The sequence below is a fragment of the Vulpes lagopus genome, chromosome 14, assembly GCF_018345385.1.
Source record: "Vulpes lagopus strain Blue_001 chromosome 14, ASM1834538v1, whole genome shotgun sequence".
In the NCBI taxonomy this organism is placed as follows: Eukaryota; Metazoa; Chordata; class Mammalia; order Carnivora; family Canidae; genus Vulpes; species Vulpes lagopus.
This window is the reverse complement of record NC_054837.1, coordinates 20,826,158-20,846,810: the sequence shown is the minus strand read 5'-3', so window position 1 is coordinate 20,846,810 and position 20,653 is coordinate 20,826,158. Positions and strand designations below refer to the sequence as shown.

Genomic DNA, 20,653 nt, shown 5'->3' with positions numbered 1-20,653 from the left:
ACTATAAATCTATTTTCCCTCCCTTATAATTCTTTTTTTTTTATTTTATTTATTTATTCCTGAGAGACAGAGACATAGGCAGAGGGAGAAGCAGGCTCTGTGCAGGGAGCCCAACGTAGGACTTGATCCCAGGTCTCCAGGATCACGCCCTGGGCCGAAGGCGGTGCTAAACCGCTGAGCCACCGGGGCTGCCCATAACATTCTTAATAACATTTTCTCTAGCTTATTTTATTGTAAGAATATAGTGTGTAATACATATAACACACAAAATACATGTTATATGGCTATTTACATCATCAGTAAAGTTTCTGGTCAACAGTAGGCTGTTAAAAGCTTTGGGGGAGTCAAAAGTTATATGCCGATTTTTGACTATGCAGGAGTCAGCACCCCTAACCCTCAAATTGTTCAAAAGAAACTGTAACTGTTCTATTTTCCTTTTTGCTTTGGCCACTAGGAGGCTAGGAGTCCCAAATTGGTCCTCGTCCAGCAACTTGACTAGAACTTTTTACTTTTAACCCTGACTTTATTTCTTTACTGGGATACTTACTCTCTTCAACCAGATTCCTACACTTATTTATTTTTATCCTTTTGATATTGCAATTACCTCTAAAATAAGCCATCTCAATTTATCTTGGAATAAAATGAAATACTGCATATTTTTAACATCTCTGGATATAGCTTCTAAATTCAGAATGGAGCAGGGAAATCCCATAATCCTAATTTATAAGCATTTAGCTCTTCTTAGCCTATTTGCTCCTATCATAACTTACTTTCTAAAAAGAGAACAATCCCCAATAGACACATAAATACTCGCCTGTATAGCCCATAAGCCTGTAAGACCTACTGACTACATATCTTCATTACTCCTTGTTTATGTTGGAGGGTGGGGTGCCCAGATCCTCCTAGTCTAGTAAGTTGAATTCCTGCCATCACTACTATAGCATCCCTCCCCTTTTCTTACCCCTCCCTCTGTCGTGCTGATCTCCCAACAGCCCAGCTCCCCTTCCTCATTTCCTCATGCCCCTGAAGTGGCTAGGTGGCTGTCTGACAGGGAGATATATTTAAGGGCCAACCAGGGCAAACAAAGCACATCTACCAACCCCCAAAAACTAGCTTAGGAAACAAAGCATGGACAGATATCTACTCAAATGATAGGAATCCAAAACAGACCTGAATCCAAAACAGACCTGAAAAAGGCCGAAAATAAACCAACACCTATGCTTCACAAGCCACTGAAATAATGCTATTCTAAACACAGAATGCTAAAACAAATAAGTGAAATATTCATGTTAAAACCATAAGGGGTGGGACGCCTGGGAGGCTCAGTGGTTGAGCATCCGCCTTTGGCTCAGGTCATGATCCCGAGGTCCTGGGATGGAGTCCTGCATCGGGCTCCCCACAGGGAGCCTACTTCTCACTCTGCCTATGTCTGTGCCTCTCTCTCTGTGTCTCTCATGAACAAATAAATAAAATCTTTTAAAAAATAATTTAAAAAAAAAACATAAGGGGTTTTCATTTGTAAAGAAGAGAACGCTGCTCATCAGAAATCAAAGCCAGAATAGTCCATTCAAAGGACAAATATGGTAGGGTTATAAGTACCGCGCGCTAACCGATTGCGCCACTGGAGCTCCTTATGGTAGGGTTATAAATGAAGATCTCTTCATTTATATCAATGATGCAGGAAAATCACCTGACAATAAAAACTCCTGATTTCTTAGAAGGCAATATAATGAGGTTGTTAAGAGTATAGGCCATACTGGTGTTTATATTAGAATATTCCGGAAAGTTATATAAGAAACTAACAATAGTGGTTCACTTTAGGGAGAGGCCCTGTGCATAGAGTGAGAAGGAGACTAGTTTCACTGTTTAACCTTCTGGGTCACTTGATTTTTTTTTTTTTTTTTTAAATCGAGGACTGTATAAACTTTTCAAATAAATAAAAGCAAAGAGAACTTGGAGTCCTAGAGACCTGAATTTGCTTCGGCCACTGCCAACACAGGCTCTGGGACCTTCGTCAAGCAGCTTCATCTACTTAGGCCTCAATATCCTTACGTGTACTGTGAGACTAATCATAGCACCCGTCTCACAGAGGTATAGTGAGTTAATGGGACAATAATACATATAATGTGCTTTGCAGAGTTCCTGGTACATAGGAGGTACTCAATAGAAGGATGGCAATAAAATACACACTAAAAAAGTTAATGAAGAAAACTTTGAATCCATCCTTAATTAAAAGTAAACATGAGACAACAGTTAGCTGAGGAGGGATGGGGAGTACAAGGCATAAAAATGCCTTCTTTACAACCACCTATTTGCTATCAGCAGGTGGAGATTAAGTGAAGCCACCATCTTGAAAGATCTGAAAGCTGTAAAGTCTGGGGGAAAAAAAGCTTTCAATTCCTCAAAAGCAGAGCCTAAAATCCAGCATTTCTAAGCAGTTCATCAGCGGATGGAAGTCCTCAGCCAAAAAGCAGTCTCCCCTTATCCTGAGCCCAGAGAATACAATGAGGAAGCAGGATCCTGCAAAGATGAGAAAGAAATTCTAAGGCTCATCTTGCACGGCTTTGCAAATGCTAATATTCACAGGAATCTTATTTCTGGGGACCTTATTAAAGTGCCATTTCTGACTCAGCAGGTCTAGGAGGGCCCGAGTATCTGCATCCCTAACAAGCTCCCAGGTGATGTCAGGGATGCCGATGCTGTTGGTCCATGGACCACACTCTACACAACAAGATCCTACTGGCCCCAAACTATACTTCCATCATTTGTCAGCAATGACAGTCTTGAGTGATTCTGATCACTGCAATACTTTCTCTCCTAGTAACCACCAGGCCAATTCTCAATCACTGGTTCTCCATCAGAGGCAGATACAGCCCCCAAAGGACACTGGGCAAGGTCTGGAGATATATTTGGTTGGCACAAACTGCAGGGGGGAGGGTGCTGCTGGCATCCATGGCTAAAGGCCAAGGTGCTGCTAAATATTCTGCAATTCACACATCAGCTCCCACCACAAAGAATGATCTGGTCCCATAGGTCAATAGTGCCAAGGTTGAGAAATGCTGTTCTAATAAACAGAAAATATAAATCAAATCCTGTCATTCATCCCAAGATGACATAAACCCCAATTTTGGAAGTGGGTCTTCAATGCAACATTGTTTTTTCTCATGGCTAGGTCTGAGGCTGGGGAGGGTAACAGATCGGAGGAAAGAACAGGATGGTGTATGTGCAGAAGGAGTTACCAGGTCATAGTCCATATTTTGTTTAAAATCAAGCCTATGAGGGATGCCTGGGTGGCTCAGTGGTTGAGTGTCTGCCTTTGGCTCAGGGTGTGATCCCAGGGTTCTGGGATCAAGTCCTGTATCAGGTTCCCAGCAGGGAGTCTTCTTCTCCCTCTGCCTATGTCTCTCCTTCTCTTTGTGTGTCTTTCATGACTAAATAAATAAAATCTTAAAAAAAAAAAAAATCAAGCCTATGTGAGGGCATAGGGGTGACTCAGTCGGTTAAGTGTCTGACTCTTGATTTCGGCTCAGGTCATGATCTTAGGGTCCTGAGATTGAGGCCCAGGACATGATGGTTTTGGATGAAAGGGACTAGCATGCTGGTTCCTGTGACATCACTATGCCTGTTCTGGGTAGATATTTTAACAGATGGGACTAGAAAAGCACACCAGGCAGCAAAACTTCCCCATTGACAGGAACAGGCACATAATACCAGGAAATGGAGGTATAACCACAAAGGCACAAATGAAAGAGGTGTTCCAATTGGCCTCAGCTCTCCAGCAGCTCAAAAATCAGGCTGGGTACACCCAGACTCTTGCCCAATATAGGAAACATCATTGAGACTGCAGAGCCCAGGGCAGCCAATATCCTTAAGAAGCCTCCTACTAGAACCTGGAAAGCAGCCTTGAAATAATGATAATAATAAGCAGCTGAAAAACGCACACTGACATCTGATCATGTGAAGCTGGGAATGGAATATCAGGGTAATGGGTGTCTGGTGACCTTCATGGGGCAATAACTCATCACAAAGCTTTTGACTTGCTGGGAGAATCAGCATTCTAGAACTGGGTCAGGTTCCTGGTTCGCATAGCGTTGCCCAGAGCAACCCAAAGAGGCTGGACCCAGGAGGACACAGATGTTTCATCTGACTTTGGAATCAAAACCAAGGCATGTCCTAGTTCCCCCCTCAGCAGCCACTCCCAATTCTATCATTCATAAATTTGCCCAGACCCCTCTTAAACTGCATTTATATATCCTGCCAGGGCCACCTCTGGAGATAATGAGTTTTAGAAGATTCTTACCTGCTGTGTTAAGCAGTACTTCCTTTCTTTGGTTACAACAAGAAAAAGAAGAATTAGGGGTGAGGCAGCAGAGAGGCTAATGTTGCTTTCATCAAGGAACAATCTTGGGTGTGGAGGGTAGAAATATTTAATATGCTGGAACCATAAGGCATTTAAGTAGCAACCATAAACTCAGGAAATCCAATGGCTTCAAGTGTTTTGGTTGATCAAAATCACTCAATGCTTATTTATGAAAAATAGGACTGGACAAAAGCATAATTTCTGTTAGAGTTATGTAGTTAGGAAGTAACTCAAATAGCATGGAGTCCAGCAATGTTTAAATCACACAACCCTGAGTTGATTGCAAATATGCAGGGAATGGAGGTTGGTGAAAAACAGGGAAATCTGCTAGGAGAAACAATAAATACCACAGCTCTCTGCATAGCCAGGGATGCCACAGAACCTTCAGGAAAAGTTGCTACCAGTCCTCAGTGGACATGAAGAGCCAACCCACCCTGGTGTAGTCCCATCCACCACAAACACTCTCATTGCAATATGGCACACCCTGGACTGATCCTGGAACAGAACAGAGACATAAAGGAAGAAACTGGTGAAATCAGAATAAAGTCTCAAGTTTAATTATTAGTAATGTGCAAATATTAATCTCAGTTTTGACAAATGTGGCATAGTTATGTAAGATGTTATAACAGTAGGGGAAACTGGGAGAAGGGTATTGGGAACTCTCTGTGCCATCTTTGCAACTTCTCTATAAATCTATTCCAAAGTAAAAGGTTTATTAAAATTAAGAGAAATGTTTTAAGGCAAACATATTTCACAACACTTCAGAGCCACTATACTGAGAGTTAGAAGTCCATAAAAATCATTGAGATTTTTGAGAATCAAGACTTAAGGCAAAGGACGTGAAAAGATATTTTTCTAAAGAAGACATACAGACAGCCAACAGGTATATGAAAAGGTGCTGAACATCGCTCATCATCAGGGAGATGCAAATCAAAACCACAATAAGATAGCACTACACCTGTTAGGATGACTTGTATCCAAAAGACAAAAGAGGGGCACCTGAGTGGCTCAGCTGGTTGAGTATCTGACTCTTGATCTCACTCCGGTCTTAATCTCAGGGTCATGGGTTTGGGCCCCACACTGGGCTCCACACCCAGCATGGAGCCTATTTGGAGGGGGGGGGGGGGGAGACAAGTGTTGGCAAGAACATGGAATAAAGGGAATCCTTGTATGGTGTTGGTAGGAATGTTGTTACAGCCACTATGCAAAACAGTATAAAGGTTGCTCAAAAACTAAAAATAGAACTACCACATGACCCAATAATCCCTCTTCTGGTTGTATACCCCAAAAAAATTAAATCACCTCAAAGAGATATCTGTGCTCTCATGTTTATGGCAGCATTTTTCACAATCAAGATACAGAAACAATCTAAGTGCCAATCAATGGATGACTGGATAAAGTTGTGGTATATAAACCACACAAGGTAATATCTTTCAGCCTTAAAAAACAAAACAAAACAAAAACAAAAAAAAAAGATGAAAATCCTGCCATTTGCAGCAACATGGATGAACCTGGAGGACATTATGCTAAGGGAAATAATATAGGCACAGAGAGAGAAAAAACTATATGAGCTCACTTTTCTGTGAAATCTGAGAGTTAAATGCATGGAAGCAGAGAATAGGATGGCTACCAGACAGGGAGGCAGGGGAAATGGAGAAACCCTTCAAAGGGTATGAAGTTGGAGTTATAGAGGATAAATAAGTAGATCCAATACGCAGCATGATGACTATGGTTAATAACACTATATTGAACACAGGCAATTTGCTAAGAGAGTAGATTACAGGTGCTCTCAACACAGAAAAGGAAAAAATGGTAACTGTGAGAAGATGGATATGATCATTAGCTTGACTACAGTAATCACTTCACCATGTATATGTACATCAAATCATCACGTTATACACCTTAAATATATACAATTTTTACTTAAAAAAATAACCTCAAAAAAAAAATCAGGATGCAGATGGATGAGAATTCCATGATACAAAATGGTGGGGGTGAGGATGGGAGTGGAGGGTGACACATCCACATGTGTTAAAAATAAGGAAAAATTGGGCATCTCTCTGGCTCAGTTAGTGGAGTGTGCAGCTAGCTCCTGGCTCTTGGTCTCAGGGTTATGTGTTCAAGCCCCATGTTGGGTATAGAGATTGCTTAAAAATAAAACCTTTAAAAAAATAAGAAGAAAAAAAAAGTGGGTATGTATTAGGACATGGAAAATTCTAAGTAGATAGCCACAGGAGGCAGGGTAAGTATGAAAGCAGCAAGTGTGAAGATGACCAAGACTGCAGTGACCCATTACAATGTCATCTCACCCCAAAGAAAACCAGGACCTTCTAAAATATGGGCCTTGTTTTGTTGGTTTAAAGATTTTATGTATTTTATTTTAGAGAGAGATAGCAGGGGGAGGGATCCAGTGAGAGGGGGAGAAAAACCCAAGCAGACTCCGCACGGAGCACAGAGCCTAACATAGGGCTCAATCTCATGACCCTGAGATCAGACCTGAGCCAAAACCAAGAGTTAGATGCTTAATCAACAGCGCCACTCTGGCACCCCTAAAAGATGGGCCTTCTGATAGTATGAGCCACAATCCACACTGACATGTATCCTCTACAGGCACTGTGTAATTTACAGAACAGGAGTTACACTTGTTAAACCCAATAAGCCTAGAGCCTATAAAACAGCCTGGAAGAAAAAGACTAGGAAAAAACCTGGGAATTCGGACACAATATCAAAAACAACATCAAGGTGTACCAAAACTCAAAGTTACTGGGGTAATTCATCACCACTCACTGGCTCACTTGAGTGGAGACAGGTTTTTAAGACATAATCGGTAAGTTCATGCATAGAAACGTTAACTGCTCATTTAAGAAGACTATAGAAATACAAAGGCAAGGCAAGAAAAGACTGAGTATATAAATTGTATCTATTGGAAACTGTATCAAATCTTTCTAAAGGCAGAAAAAGAAAAAAAGAAAAAAAGAAAAAAGAAAAAATAAAAAAATAAAAAAATAAAGGCAGAAAAAGAAGACAGGCTTGAAAATATACTGTTGATTAAAAGCCCTGAACCTTGGAAATTTGGGGGCTGACGCCTAAAGATTAGAAAAATTAAGTAACATCCAGAAAGAAAAAGAATTGCTAAGATTTATAAAAATGTAGTCTATTTAAATATTTGCACACATTAGAGAAACCATCAAAATGACTTTTAACTGGACAACACTGGATCTTAACCCAACTCATACATTATGACAACATGCCTCCAACTAGAAGCCTAGTTTTGACACCTTAGAAATGGATTCCACTCCCCACGTCCCCTCATCACCAAAGATAAAACACAGACCAACTGCTTTCCTACTGGTTCTACTGTGCTAATCACTGGGTCACATTCAATCAACAACACATCCAAAAATAAAAAAGGTTTAACAACAACAACAAATTACCAATTTGTAAAACAAACAAACAAACAAAAAAAGCATTTGGGTTTTGTTGATAATAAATCAGGTCTCTGTTTTTAATGAATTTCGTTTGCACTAAATAACCCCAAAGAGACACGTATATGAATGACTCCACTGTGCATCTACATTATAGATTTTATAAGCCTGTGAGCAAAGACAAATATTCTCGAGGAAAACAAATGAACACAGAGAGACATTTATGGTTCTGCTGCAGGCTTGGCCATTCGCAGAGCAACCTCACGCTTTGCCTCATTTTTGAGTCTTTTTTCCTAACCTGTGAAGGATATACCTACGCTTGCTTTTCCTCTGAGAAGAAACTGTCAAAGCGAGTGACAACACTTGAACTCCATCAGTCTGCCCTTTTAAGTCACTGAGGGATGATGTTCTGAAGGCCATGTAAGCAGAGAGTTTGATAAATAACCCCGGTCTGTGCAAACAATTTTGGAGAAGAATTATCACTTACCGACAGCTCTATCATTAGCCTTTTCTATCCCCTGTAGATAATTAAGGCCCTTATTTCTATAATTTATACCACCTTCTGTGGGACAGAACAATTGCAGATCATTCCTAAGTGTTTACACTCAATTCCAACACCGGAAGTGAAGGACTGTGGCTCTACTTACAGTTACGAATGTTATTCCAGTCAATTTTAGAGAAGAAAGGGTGGCAGCACAGGCCTTCAAACTTCAGTCTCTCTTTCTGGCCACACAGCAAACTCTGAATCAGATCAAGTAATTCACCACTAACTTTGGGGTCATCTGGAAACTTCAAAAACCGCTATTCCAAAAAATAAAATACAATAAAATAGAATAAGCACCCTCTTAGCAGATTCCACTTCTCATGTTCCAAAGTTAAAAAAGTATTTCTCATATATGCAAGTTTCCCTTTTTTTTTTTTTGTTTGTTTAAAAGAAGGAAGTTTTGTGCCCTCTTAACTTTGGACCAAAGGCATGTTCCCAAAATAAATGGCCTGTTCACATCAATAGGCCTCGTTCCTTTGCAAGGGTTCAATATCCTTCATGATTTGACCCCGCTCCTCTCTGTCTCTTGTAGCTACACTCCCCATCATCTCGCTCTTTGCTGTCCAACAATGATGAGCTATTTAAAGCTGCCTGAACAAATCATGCTGTTCTCTCTGCCTAGAACGCCCTCCCCAGCCCGCACCCCTCTTCCACCCTATCACTGCCCCCACCATGCTCCCTCTGCAATCTACTTCTGCACAAACACAGAGCACTGTGATTTCTGTGTGATAACAGGGAAAGAAGGCAGAGAGAGCCTTTTCCTTGCTCATCACTGCAAACCCAGTTTACTAACCGTGCCTAGTGCAACTCACTCATTACTGAATAGCAGACTGAAATGAAGAAGATAAATTGGCCCCAAGAATCATGCAAAGGAAAACTTTAACCCCAGAGGAGACTCAAGAATAACAAGTAATATTATATGTATGTATTAAGCATATAAAATATGTATTATACACATGAAAATATGTATTAAGTATTCCAGAAAGATGAGACTGAGTTAGAAAAACCTATGAAGTTTCCCTTTTGCCTAAAACATACATATTTAATCATATCCTTAAGAAATGGGCTTAGTATACTGGAACGTACAATTATTAGAAAAGAGTTTTAATTCCACTTCATATATATTCCTATAATTCTAATCTCTATACCCATATGATTTTACTAACATATTCAACAGCTAAGAGTACTGAGAAAGAACACAGCATAATATTAAAGGCAGACTGCCTGTCACTCTAGGTAAGTTACTTAACCATTTTGGCCTTGGTTTCCTCATCTGTGAAATGAAAAGAATATCTACCTCTTACATTGTTTGAGGATTAGCCAAGTTAATGAACTATATTTCAAGTCTAAGACCCAGTTATTACCTTAACAGCACTAAAATCAAAATGCATTTTATAATCAATGAAATATGATAGATTAATTGGCAACAGTTCTTTTTTAATAGTACCTAAAATAATGGCATAGGCTTACAATGACTGGCAGCTGAGAGTCAATAAAATACAATTACTAAAGCGTTTAGAGCAGCTTTTAGCCCAAAGTGCTTTATAAGTATTTGCTATTGTTATTATCTGGCACTGCTGATTTACATTACAAATGTTCACTCATACATTTTTAAATGACAGTTCTTGATATTACTTCAAAATCTCCTAATAGCTCTTTACCTGGAAATTCATGATGTTACTGAAGGTTCTGGCCGAAGTTCCCTCTGTGAATGGGGACCTTCCATAAACCATCTCATATGCAATCACTCCCACTGACCACCAATCACAGTCTAGACTATAGATGCCTTTCCCGTCCCCATTCATCACGGTCAACACTTCAGGGGCCATGTAATCTGGAGTCCCAATCGGGAGTTTGGCGCTCACCTGGAAATCCATAAATAAAATGAACACGGCAAACTTTCAATTATTCTCAAATACATTGCCAACAACCACATTTCAGACACAAGCTGATTTGCTACTGATTACTATTCTCCCAGGTACTTAAGCCTTCTGTCAAGTGGCATGCTGTCAGAAAATGCAAACGATTTACTAATTAAAAAAAAAAAAAAGCACATAATATAATCCAAAGGCAAAAGGGCAAGAGTTGTTGATGATACATGCCCTTTGGTTGCACAAATAACAAATGGATATATAACTAGAACAGAAGAGGTCTTTCCTGATATACATTACACAGAGCTTCTCTTACTTACGAAAACAGCAAAATGATAATAAATCCTAAAGATGAATCTATAAGATCAATCTACCCATTACTGAAAACCTGGCAGCTATAACTGGGGTAAAACAATATGGCAAACTCCTTGTATCTCAAGTTTAAATATCTGGAATCAACATTCCTACTTTGAGCCACCCACAGGGAAAAACATGATAAATATCTTCCACCAGAGGTCCAAGGTGAATGAGCTCATTTTCCTCACCCCCAACTCCTATTCCTGTGGTTCCCTCCCCACTGTTCAGAAATCCAGAGCCCTCCAACCCAAGGACACTCAGGCACCTGACCTTGGCAGAGAAAGGTTAGGGCAGTGTACTAGGTCTTTTTCTAAGCTAAATATATCCCATTTAAAGAACTGTCCTTTTTTTCTGAGAATTTGTCCTTCTGTCTGGGGGGAGGAGGTTAGATTTATTTATTTATTTATTCACGAGAGACACACAGAGAGAGACAAGGACATAGGCAGAGGGAGAAGCAGGCTCTCTGCAAGGAGCCAGATGCAGGACTCAACCGAGGACCCCGGGATCACAACCTTAGCCAAAGGCAGATGTTCAACCACTGAGCCACCCAGGCATCCCGGTCCTTCTGTTTGTGTTTATAAGCCCTTTGTTTCTGAAATGATGCTGATGAAAGGTTTTCTGCCCCCACCCCAACCCCATCCCTTCCTAGACAACAGAGGAAGCCAGCAACCCTTTCAGCCTTGAAAATTGTTTTGAAGTCTTAATGACTCATGAAATTTGAAGGCTAAGGATCACCTCTCTGACTTCTTCTCTATCAAAACAGACAGGGCCTGATGTTAGTCATATACTGTATTGACCAATAATCCTACAGCTGCCCAATAACCCTGCCTTTAAAAAGGCTTCTCTTGCGTGAGCAGTTACATGGGCACTAAAGAACCTTCTCCCCATTAAAGAATGTTGAGTGCTCCCTGAGCGACCTTAGAGATTTTATAGGGATGGCCACACATTTTTAAGGCTGGGTTTTATATCCCTTCCCTAGAGATGGAGACTCAAGCTCTTCCAGACTGTAACTTTAATCTTGTCTATCCCTCTGCCCCAAAGACCCACAGTTATAGGAAACAGACCCATTCTCCCTACTGCTTCTCTTTTCACCTCTTCTTTCAAGCCCACTAGGTGTTTTTCCAAACCCTAATTCCAGATAGCAGTGTGATACTGGTGTTCTTGACACTAGTCATCCATTGCTTTGGGCAACAGAATCTCCACTGAGGGGCAACTGGCCAACTCAGTCAGTGGAGTGTGCAATTCTTAATCTTGGAGTTGTGAGTTCGAGCCCCACACTGGGTGTAGAGATTACTTTTAAAAAAGGAAAATCTTTATTAAAAAAAAAAAGAAGAATTTTCATTGCAAGTACCTACTGGGAAAAGCTAGATGGTCACACTACCCAAGAAAGCCACAAGCCATTGCTGAAGGACAAAAGAGGGGAGAAAGGAGACAATATCTGTTCTAAGACAGGGCACCTTAAGCTTGAGGAGCTGAAAGCAGCTTAAGTCAAGGGAAAACCTTGATGCTGGGGAGCCTAAGACTTCTTTTTATATGTGTGTAAATGTTAATGAGCTCAGAACAGGATTAGGATTAAACTACAGGGATTTGGTAAAAATCCTCAATACTGACAATGAGAAATAAAAATATTTTTTAAATATGAAAACAAGAGAAGAAAAACTAATGTCATCATTAAATGCTTATCCTTTTTAATTACCTTGCAGAACTATTACTACGCAATCCTTAAATACGCATCGTTTGCACTTGTTGGGTTTTATCATCACACTGGACTGAGAATATTCAGTTCTCCTTGTTTGCAGCACACAGGGCTTGGTCACTTGTTCATGAGCAAAGAGTCAAAAGGAACTTGACTGGGTCGAGTTTATCAGCATGACCCAGCAAGGGGTGTTAAGCCATCAATGCTTCATTTTCAAACTCATGATGAGATTTATCCAAGAAAAGTCAGATAACTCCCTAATTCCTGCCCCACAACAGGTATGCGATTATACGCATTTATGTCTAGTCATATTTCAGGAGATAGAGAGGTTAAGAAAAGAAACAATAAAGGATTAACTTAGATTTCTTTACAAGCAGAGAGAAGAAAACCACTGTCTGCGGCCTCCCAGTCTTCTTTCCATTAAATGCTTAAACATAAAACTATTTCAACCTAACTTTCCCCATGTGGCTACACAGGGCAGAAACATCCACCTGCAGAAGCGGGGTGAGATGAGGGGTTGGGGACCAGGAATGGTATCACTATGTTGTTCCTCTTGGGGAAAAAGGATAAAATCTTTTCACTCCTACATAAATCTCACTAAAGGCTATCGCCCATGGATTTTCAACTGCTCCATGAGGCTGATTAACACTTAATACACTATACTGCTCTTTATTTATAATCTCCTTACAAGTATTTGTGTGGGAGCTGAATGAGAAGGGTTGAAAGAAAAAAAAAAGAGAAAGGTTGAAAGAGTTCCATAGTTGCCACTCTGAGATTCTAATAAGATAAAGTGGGTACCCTAAGAGCAGACAGCACATAGCAGCAGGTAAATGGTATATCTCAGCTCAACACCCAAACCTCTAAGCAGTATGGTCCCCTTTATTAGTAAGAATACTTCAAAGCAACATGCTAAGAAGCTTAACATAATGACAATGGAAGATGTAAAAACCAACAGATCCAAGTGTCACAAATATCTAACATTCACAAATAATATTTAAGAGTGGGGGATCCCTGGTGGCGCAGCGGTTTGGCGCCTGCCTTTGGCCCAGGGTGCGATCCTGGAGACCCGGGATCGAATCCCACGTCAGGCTCCCGGTGCATGGAGCCTGCTTCTCCCTCTGCCTGTGTCTCTGCCTCTCTCTCTCTCTGTGTGACTATCTTAAGTAAATAAAAATTAAAAAAAAAAAAATATTTAAGAGTGGTAGGGGAAAGGATTGATTTTGAGTGTGTCACATACATGAATTTCAGTAAATGTAGATTATATTGTATATATTTTGAGTACAAAAAATATTCAGAACCTCCTTTAGGCCTATAAAACATTCTGTTTAAAAGAAACGTATGTTGGGATGCCTTGGTGGCTCAGTGGATTGAGCATCCAACTCTTGGTTTCAACTCACATCATGATCTCAGAGTCATGAGACTAAGCCCTGTCAACAGGCAATAAGCTCCATGCTCAGTGCAGAGTCTGCTTGAGATTCTTTCCCCCTCCTACCTCCCTCTCCCCTCCTCCTTTTGTGCCCTCTCTCTCAAATAAATAAAATCTTTATAAATAGGTCTTAATTAAAATCTTAATAAATAAAATCTTAAATATGTTTAACCCACTTCCATTGACCAAAAATACAAAGTATGATTCTATATCCATACTTGACTTCATCCAGATTGTAGATTACTAATCTTCTATAATTAAAGGGCCTTTTCACTTAAAACAATACTAAAAATTCCTTCCTACTTATGTGCTTATCACATTCTGGCCCTAAAAACACAAAGTTTTGGAGGGGCAATTCTTTATCCAAGAAAAGAGGAGATGCACTACTCTCAAGTATGCAGAACTCAATGCCCTATCTCCTTCACCAGAATAATCAGGGGATGAGTGCTAAGCTGCAAATAAACCTGGGTGACTCCGGAGGGCTCTGTGCCTGAAGTGAAGGTTGTTCCAATTAGAAAAACTGAAAGAATTAGTCTAAAGCACTGAAAAGCAGAAATTTGAAATGAAAGTCCAGTCTCCCTAAGTCAGGACTCAAAAAGAGTGATTCCAGATGCAGAGATAGGGCCTTACTCTTTATTTCCATTTGTTTCTAAAGCAATGACTTTGGATCATAATCTAGTTTTCCAAGGAAGTTTTCTTGTTGCAAATATATAGTCCTGGCTCTCATTAACAAGCTTTCTAACGTTCCTCAACTGACATGCAATGGTGCTCAACCAGGGGTGATTTTGTCCCCCATGGAATACTTAGCAAAGCCTGGAGACACTTCTAGTTTTCACAACGGGAGGGGAGGGTATTATTGGCATCTAGTAGAGAAAGGCCAAGAATACAGCTAAATATCCTATAATACACAGGATAGTCCCCCACAATAAAGAATTATCCTGGGGTCCCGGGATCAAGTCCCACGTCGGGCTCCTGGCATGGAGCCTGCTTCTCCTTCCTCCTGTGTCTCTGCCTCTCTGTCTCTCATAAATAAATAAATAAATAAATAAATAAATAAATAAATAAGTAAGTAAGTAAGTAAGTAAGTAAGTAAGTAAGTAAGTAAATCTAAAAAAAAAAAAAAAAGAATTATCCAGAGCAAAAAGTCAATGTAGATGGTATCCAGAGCTATGTACTTACACTTCAATTATCAGACAATGTATCTATGCTTCAGTTTATTTCTAGATGCATGAGGTTATTAAGGTCATTCATGCAAAGTACAAGTTTTTGAATACTAAATGATAAAACTTTGCAGAACTTAACTTTTTCCTGTGCTTTATTCCACTAAATTCGACAACTAGGTTTTCATGACTATTTCTGAATTGCCCATAATTTTTAAAACATGAAATGCTCTGATCTTATATTCTAATTCTCATTGTAATGATCAAGTGGAATCAATTATAAGAACATAATTTGGAGTGGGGGGAAAAACAATGCATAGACAGACTTTTTCCAAGGATCTGAACACCAAGTAAAGTGAGCCTCAGGTCTACAGGCCTCAGTCTAGTTAACCCTAGAGTACAAGGAGTTAACATAACCCCAAACCTTTTCCTAATATCAACCTAACAACATCCACTTTCCTCCAAGGAACTTGAGAAAAAAAAAAGGCAATTTTACACATTTCCCTTTATAAGGACTTAACTCTCAGAAGTTGAGAAGGAGGGCATTTTCAAGAGTAACCTTTGTAACCTCTTAATTTGTGCATTTTAACTAGAATCAGTATTTTACTGAGAATGAATAAAAGGCCAAGTTCCTAAAACTTTGCCCAGGTCACCAAATGGTTCTGTTGTAAAAGAAGTCTTAAAATCTAACTTGATTTTCTCTTAGATCTTTTTTTTTTTTCCGCATAGTTGACATGAAAATTCCATTTTAATATATACCAATTTTATTAGGATTTTTAAATCTATTTACATATTTTTACTTTGTCATCTTTTTCCTCAAGTATTCTTGCTCTTAATCTCAGCAGATACCCTGTTGCCTTCCTATTTAGCATGTGGAATACAGCTTAATTTTTACCAAAGGTCCAGGACTTCGAAATGACATTCTGAGCAGCTGGTTCTTAATGCTTAAGGATATTTGGTTCAAATGTGCCAGTGATTTGTTTCAATTTTGCTGAATAGAAAACAGAGATGTGAGAAAAATAAGATTATATAAGATAATCTATAATAAGCAAGGAAAATGAAAAGAAAAACAAAATAAGGGATCCCTGGGTGGCACAGTGGTTTAGCGCCTGCCTTTGGCCCAGGGTGCGATCCTGAAGACCCGGTATCGAATCCCACGTCGGGCTCCCGGTGCATGGAGCCTGCTCTCCCTCTGCCTATGTCTCTGCCTCTCTCTCTCTCTCTGTGACTATCATAAATAAATAAAAATTTAAAAAAAAAAGAAAAACAAAATAAGCATTTTCCCTTTATGTTTTAACCAAATTATAAGGATGCTCCTAAAAATGTTTTGTACAGTGTTAACAGATAGGATGCCACAGTCAAGCAAGTCTGGGAAACAGCTCTATGTCTCCATCCCCACTTCCACCCTCAGAAAAACCATGTCATACACTGACAGTTGAAGATTCCAAAATGTCACTCAAAGCTAGCCCTTATTTTCCAAACTTATGAAGACCACAGAACACCTTGTAGCATAATCTCTACTAAGTTATTTTATTCCATTTTGTTACCATCTTATTTGAGTTCATTTTAGCCGCTGATCCAAAATCCACAAGCTTGATGTGTCCTGTTCGGTCAATGAGAATGTTCTCAGGCTTGATGTCTCTAAGAAAATCAGGGCCACAAATTAGTGTTGTCTTCTTCATGCCAATCAGCAAGCAACTGCTAACCTTGGATATTGATTCAGCCAAGAAACTCAGTGTCTAAATTCTGCTATACAGGAGTGCCTGGGTGGCTCAGGCAGTTAAGGGTCTGCCTTCGGCTCAGGTCATGATCCCAGGGTCCTGGAATAGAGCTCCATTTCCCTCTTCCCCCCACCCCTGCTCATGCTCTCTCTCTCTCTCAAATAAAGAAATAAATAAAACCTTTCTAAATAAGTAAATAGATTCTACCAAATAACCCTCCCTATTCATGGATATAAACAATAAGCAAACATTCTGCAAAACAAATTTAAGTAAGAAAAAAAAGGGGAAGAAGGAAAAGGAGAGGGGAGGAGAAAGGGATAGAGAAGGAGGCAAGAAGAGGAAGGGAACAAATATAAACTATTTAAAAATAAATAAATAAAAATAAATAAACTATTTAGATGGATTATCTCTCCTAGAGACACACATTTTACAACAGGAAAACTATCAAAAGCAACAAGGGGACTTCCCCAAGGTCATGTAGCTAGTGGAACCATGGTTCCATTCCCACAACATCCTCCAATGTATGTAAAACATCACATGAGTGAGGATGTTAAAGAGATACTTTTCAACTGAGAACTTGCTAGAACACCTTTGTAAATTACTAATGGGTGAGGGCAGAAGTACAACTCCATGGTCTTTTGCTCCTATGTGGTATGCCAGTTCCTTCTGAAAATTGAATTCGGTTTTTCTACCATATAACTCAAAGAACCCATGCAAGAGTTCTCAAGTCTCATCAGCTACATTAACAGGTCTTATTAGCAAACTTGAGAACACTGTAATTCTAGATCTATTTCACTGTTGAATGAGTAAGCTGAAATGTCTGCCACTTTGGAAAACAGACTTTCAGCCAGTTGCAGTTAAGACTGGTTAAAATTTGGACGGAGCATCATTTTGATGCTGAAATTCTTCATCTAGTCACTCTATTGGGGGAATTCTTACATGATACAAATTCTTAGTATACTATCAGAGTTTCACTTACCGATGTACATATCCCATCTGATGAATGCTGTGAACAGCCAAAATCAGTTCAGCTAGGTAAAACTGAATCATATTTTCATCTAATTGGTCCTCATATCTATTCAAAAGTGACAGCAAGTCCCCTCCAGGCTGATACTCCATGACCTGTATAGAATGCCAAAGTTATTAATTCTTCACACACCCCAAAAAAGGGAATGTCTCAATTAGAGTCTCAAATACTGCCTGACGTGTTATAATTACAATGTCTCCACAAAGCAACTAAGATGTGTGAGACATATTGTAAGTCACGTAGGATGAGGTCCCTGCCCTAAGGAAATTACATCCAATACCCAAGAGAATCAATATAATGAAAGACTAGTCCCAGACACCATGCACAATGTTTGCAAGGCAAGCTTGAAAAGTTGAATTAAATCCACCCACTCACCTGCCCACCCACCCAAGTCGACACCCCAGACATTCCCTAGGATTAGGTACACAATGTAGATAGAAATTGCTAGAGGGCAACAAACCCTCTGGCATCCTTTTTGCATGTCTCTCAGCACCCAGCAGACTACAAGAGGTGTGCAATAAATATGCTACAATCTTTTCCTACAAGAGTCATCTGGCAATCTCTATCAAAAATTTAAATGTGAACATATGCTCTCTGACCTCATAGTTCTGCTTCTGACAATTTATTTTACAGAAACTGATAGTAGTTTGTAGATCAATAGATACATAGATTCCCTGTAGCATCATTTGTAACACAGGGGAGGAAAAGCCTAGAAATCACCCAAACATCCATCATTAAGAAACTATTGAAATATGATATATCTAACTAATGGGATTAGATGTAGATATTAAAAATGAACAGACTCAGCCTATTCATACTGCTGTGGAAAGCTGCCCTTGGTAATACAAAGTGACATGCTATACAGAATAAAGTACAACCTCTTTTTTGTGATTAAAAAAAAATTATTACATTTGTTAATATATACATAGTGAAAAAATCTGGAAAAAGAATATAGGGGTGCCTGGGTGCCTCAGTCAGTTGAGTGTCCAACTCTTGATTTCAGCTCAGGTCATGATCTCAGGGTCTTGAGATCGAGCCCCATGTTGGGCTCTGCACTCCGTGCAGTCCCTGCTTTTCCCTCTCCCTCTGCTCCTCCACCCCTCCCATGCTCTAATAAATAAATAAAATCTTAAATTAAAATTTTTTTTTAATTTTTAAAAAAGAATAGAAAGTACAGCCTCAGAAAAAATGTTTGAATAGCAAAAGATTTCTTCCACTTCAGGAACTGAAATCCTTCTTCCTTCTGATGATAACTAAGTGTGATATTCTGAGTCAACATGCAGCTTTCAGGCCAATTGGCCCAGGTGGCTTCAAACTGCAGCCTAGTGACTTCAGCTCTCTGCTTTTCAGTTTCACCTGCTGTAAACTGGGGTGAGACCAACTGCCTCACAATACTGCGCCTGGCACCAATGAGGTCTTCCACTGCCAGTCAAGTGCGTTCCTTCCCTGCCCTTTCACTGCATGGTCCTTCCCTCTCTGGCTGGGAGAAGCAGGGACACACTTCGACCATCTTTGTAGTCATGTCAACTCTTACTCGGTTCCCTTCCTGTCCTTTGCTCTGATTTCCCATTTTGGGAACCAGGCTATAATTAACTTTTGTTTTAAGTTGTCTCAAATCCATTCTGGAAAGAGGCAAGATCCAAATAAACATCTTAAAAAATACTAAATCTCTCCAACTACTGCATTCCAGAAGCCAATTTGGGATGTGAATTCTCTCCATCCTCCTCCAAACTCCTGTTTGCTTTTCGTCCAGAATTAGAAGAAAGCTCTAGTCAAGTGAGACATTGAGCATCTGCACATCCCGCAGAGGCCGCAAGCTGGCCCAGTAAAGATCCTGCCCGGCATCAAGTTAACCCCACAACAGAGACCCCTGGGGAAGCCAGTGACTAGCATGTCCTCCCCAAGAGGCTCTGCATCCTCTGGGAGTCTCCCCCATTCACATGGCATCTCACACGGAGTAGAGAGTCAACCAGATGCTGGACAATTTGAGAAGTTAGGTTCCATTTGCCCTGCAATCACTGGAAAAAGACTTATGAACCTTCAAGAAGACCAACATTAGAAAGGGTGGCAGCTAACATCCAGACTTTATTTCCCCCAACTTCACAACAGATTGAAAGCTACCAGTCTCAGTCCTAGAAGAGCCCACAGGAGCCACCTGGCTGCCTAAAGCTCACCCACTCATCCCAACCTGGTTCTCCACAGGCCCTGGATATGTGGGTGAATGCTAATTTTTATGTCTGTTTTAAATATATATTGCCATTAAAAAGGTCTTAAATATAAAAAAAAAAAACAATTCACCGATAACAACAGAAGTACTCATGCTTTTAGAATGGAAACATCTTAAAATAAGAACATTGCATATTTATGATGACACATCGCCGTTAGAAACGTTCTAACCTGGCTTCAGTAGAGATGCGAAAAACAGAATGGCTTGTAAGTTTGAGAATGACAAAGTCAAACATATAGCATCAGCTGGCAACTTTTAAAAGCTCACAAACTGACCACCATTTAATATTTTGCAACTATTCCTGAAGATTCTATTTTTGAATGACCAGGAAAATAGTTCAGAAAAAGAAGAACCATCTCTTAAAAGGCAAAAAGATGTGTATTCTTTGCTCCTATTCAGAAGATCCAATTTCCTGAGCTGAAAACCCCCGCCAAAAGTAGATTAGTCTTTTCTGAGTCAAACAACTTTTCATTTCTTCAAAACCAGGGTTGATTGAGAAGACAAGTGACAAAAATTACAACAGCTGCTAGCCAGCAGCCTCTAGAACATGGGACAAAATAGATACGAAATGACAAACCTCTAAATAGACTGGGTCCTTATCAAAGAAACTAATCAAACTTGACCCAACAACAAGATTCCACATTACCATACTAAAAATTCCAAGCATCCACCACTGAGAGAACTTGGAAATTTGCTGACCAAATTTAAATTTGGCTGTCCCAAGATGATATCCCAATTCCAAAACCATCCCACTGGGGTCAAATCACTCATTCTGTTATGAATGGAGCCCACGGGAAATATGGATTGCATATGGAAACCCAAGCTGAATCGATCATCTT

The 20,653-nt window shown here is 39.8% G+C and overlaps 1 protein-coding gene across 5 annotated transcripts in view; it reads right to left on the bottom strand.

The window, feature by feature from the left end:
• CIT (citron rho-interacting serine/threonine kinase) overlaps positions 1–20,653 on the bottom strand; it is a 168,275-nt gene that overhangs the window by 113,236 nt on the left and 34,386 nt on the right. For 4 of the 5 annotated variants that reach the window (XM_041729458.1, XM_041729460.1, XM_041729459.1 and 1 more), the window contains exons 6-9: positions 17,540–17,682; positions 16,387–16,480; positions 9,991–10,194; positions 8,433–8,586 (exon numbers count right to left, since the gene is read on the bottom strand). In XM_041729458.1, coding sequence (XP_041585392.1) covers positions 8,433–8,586; positions 9,991–10,194; positions 16,387–16,480; positions 17,540–17,682 — 595 coding nt within the window. The remainder of the gene's footprint in view (positions 1–8,432; positions 8,587–9,990; positions 10,195–16,386; positions 16,481–17,539; positions 17,683–20,653) is intronic. The other variant, XM_041729462.1, reaches the window with a different exon arrangement.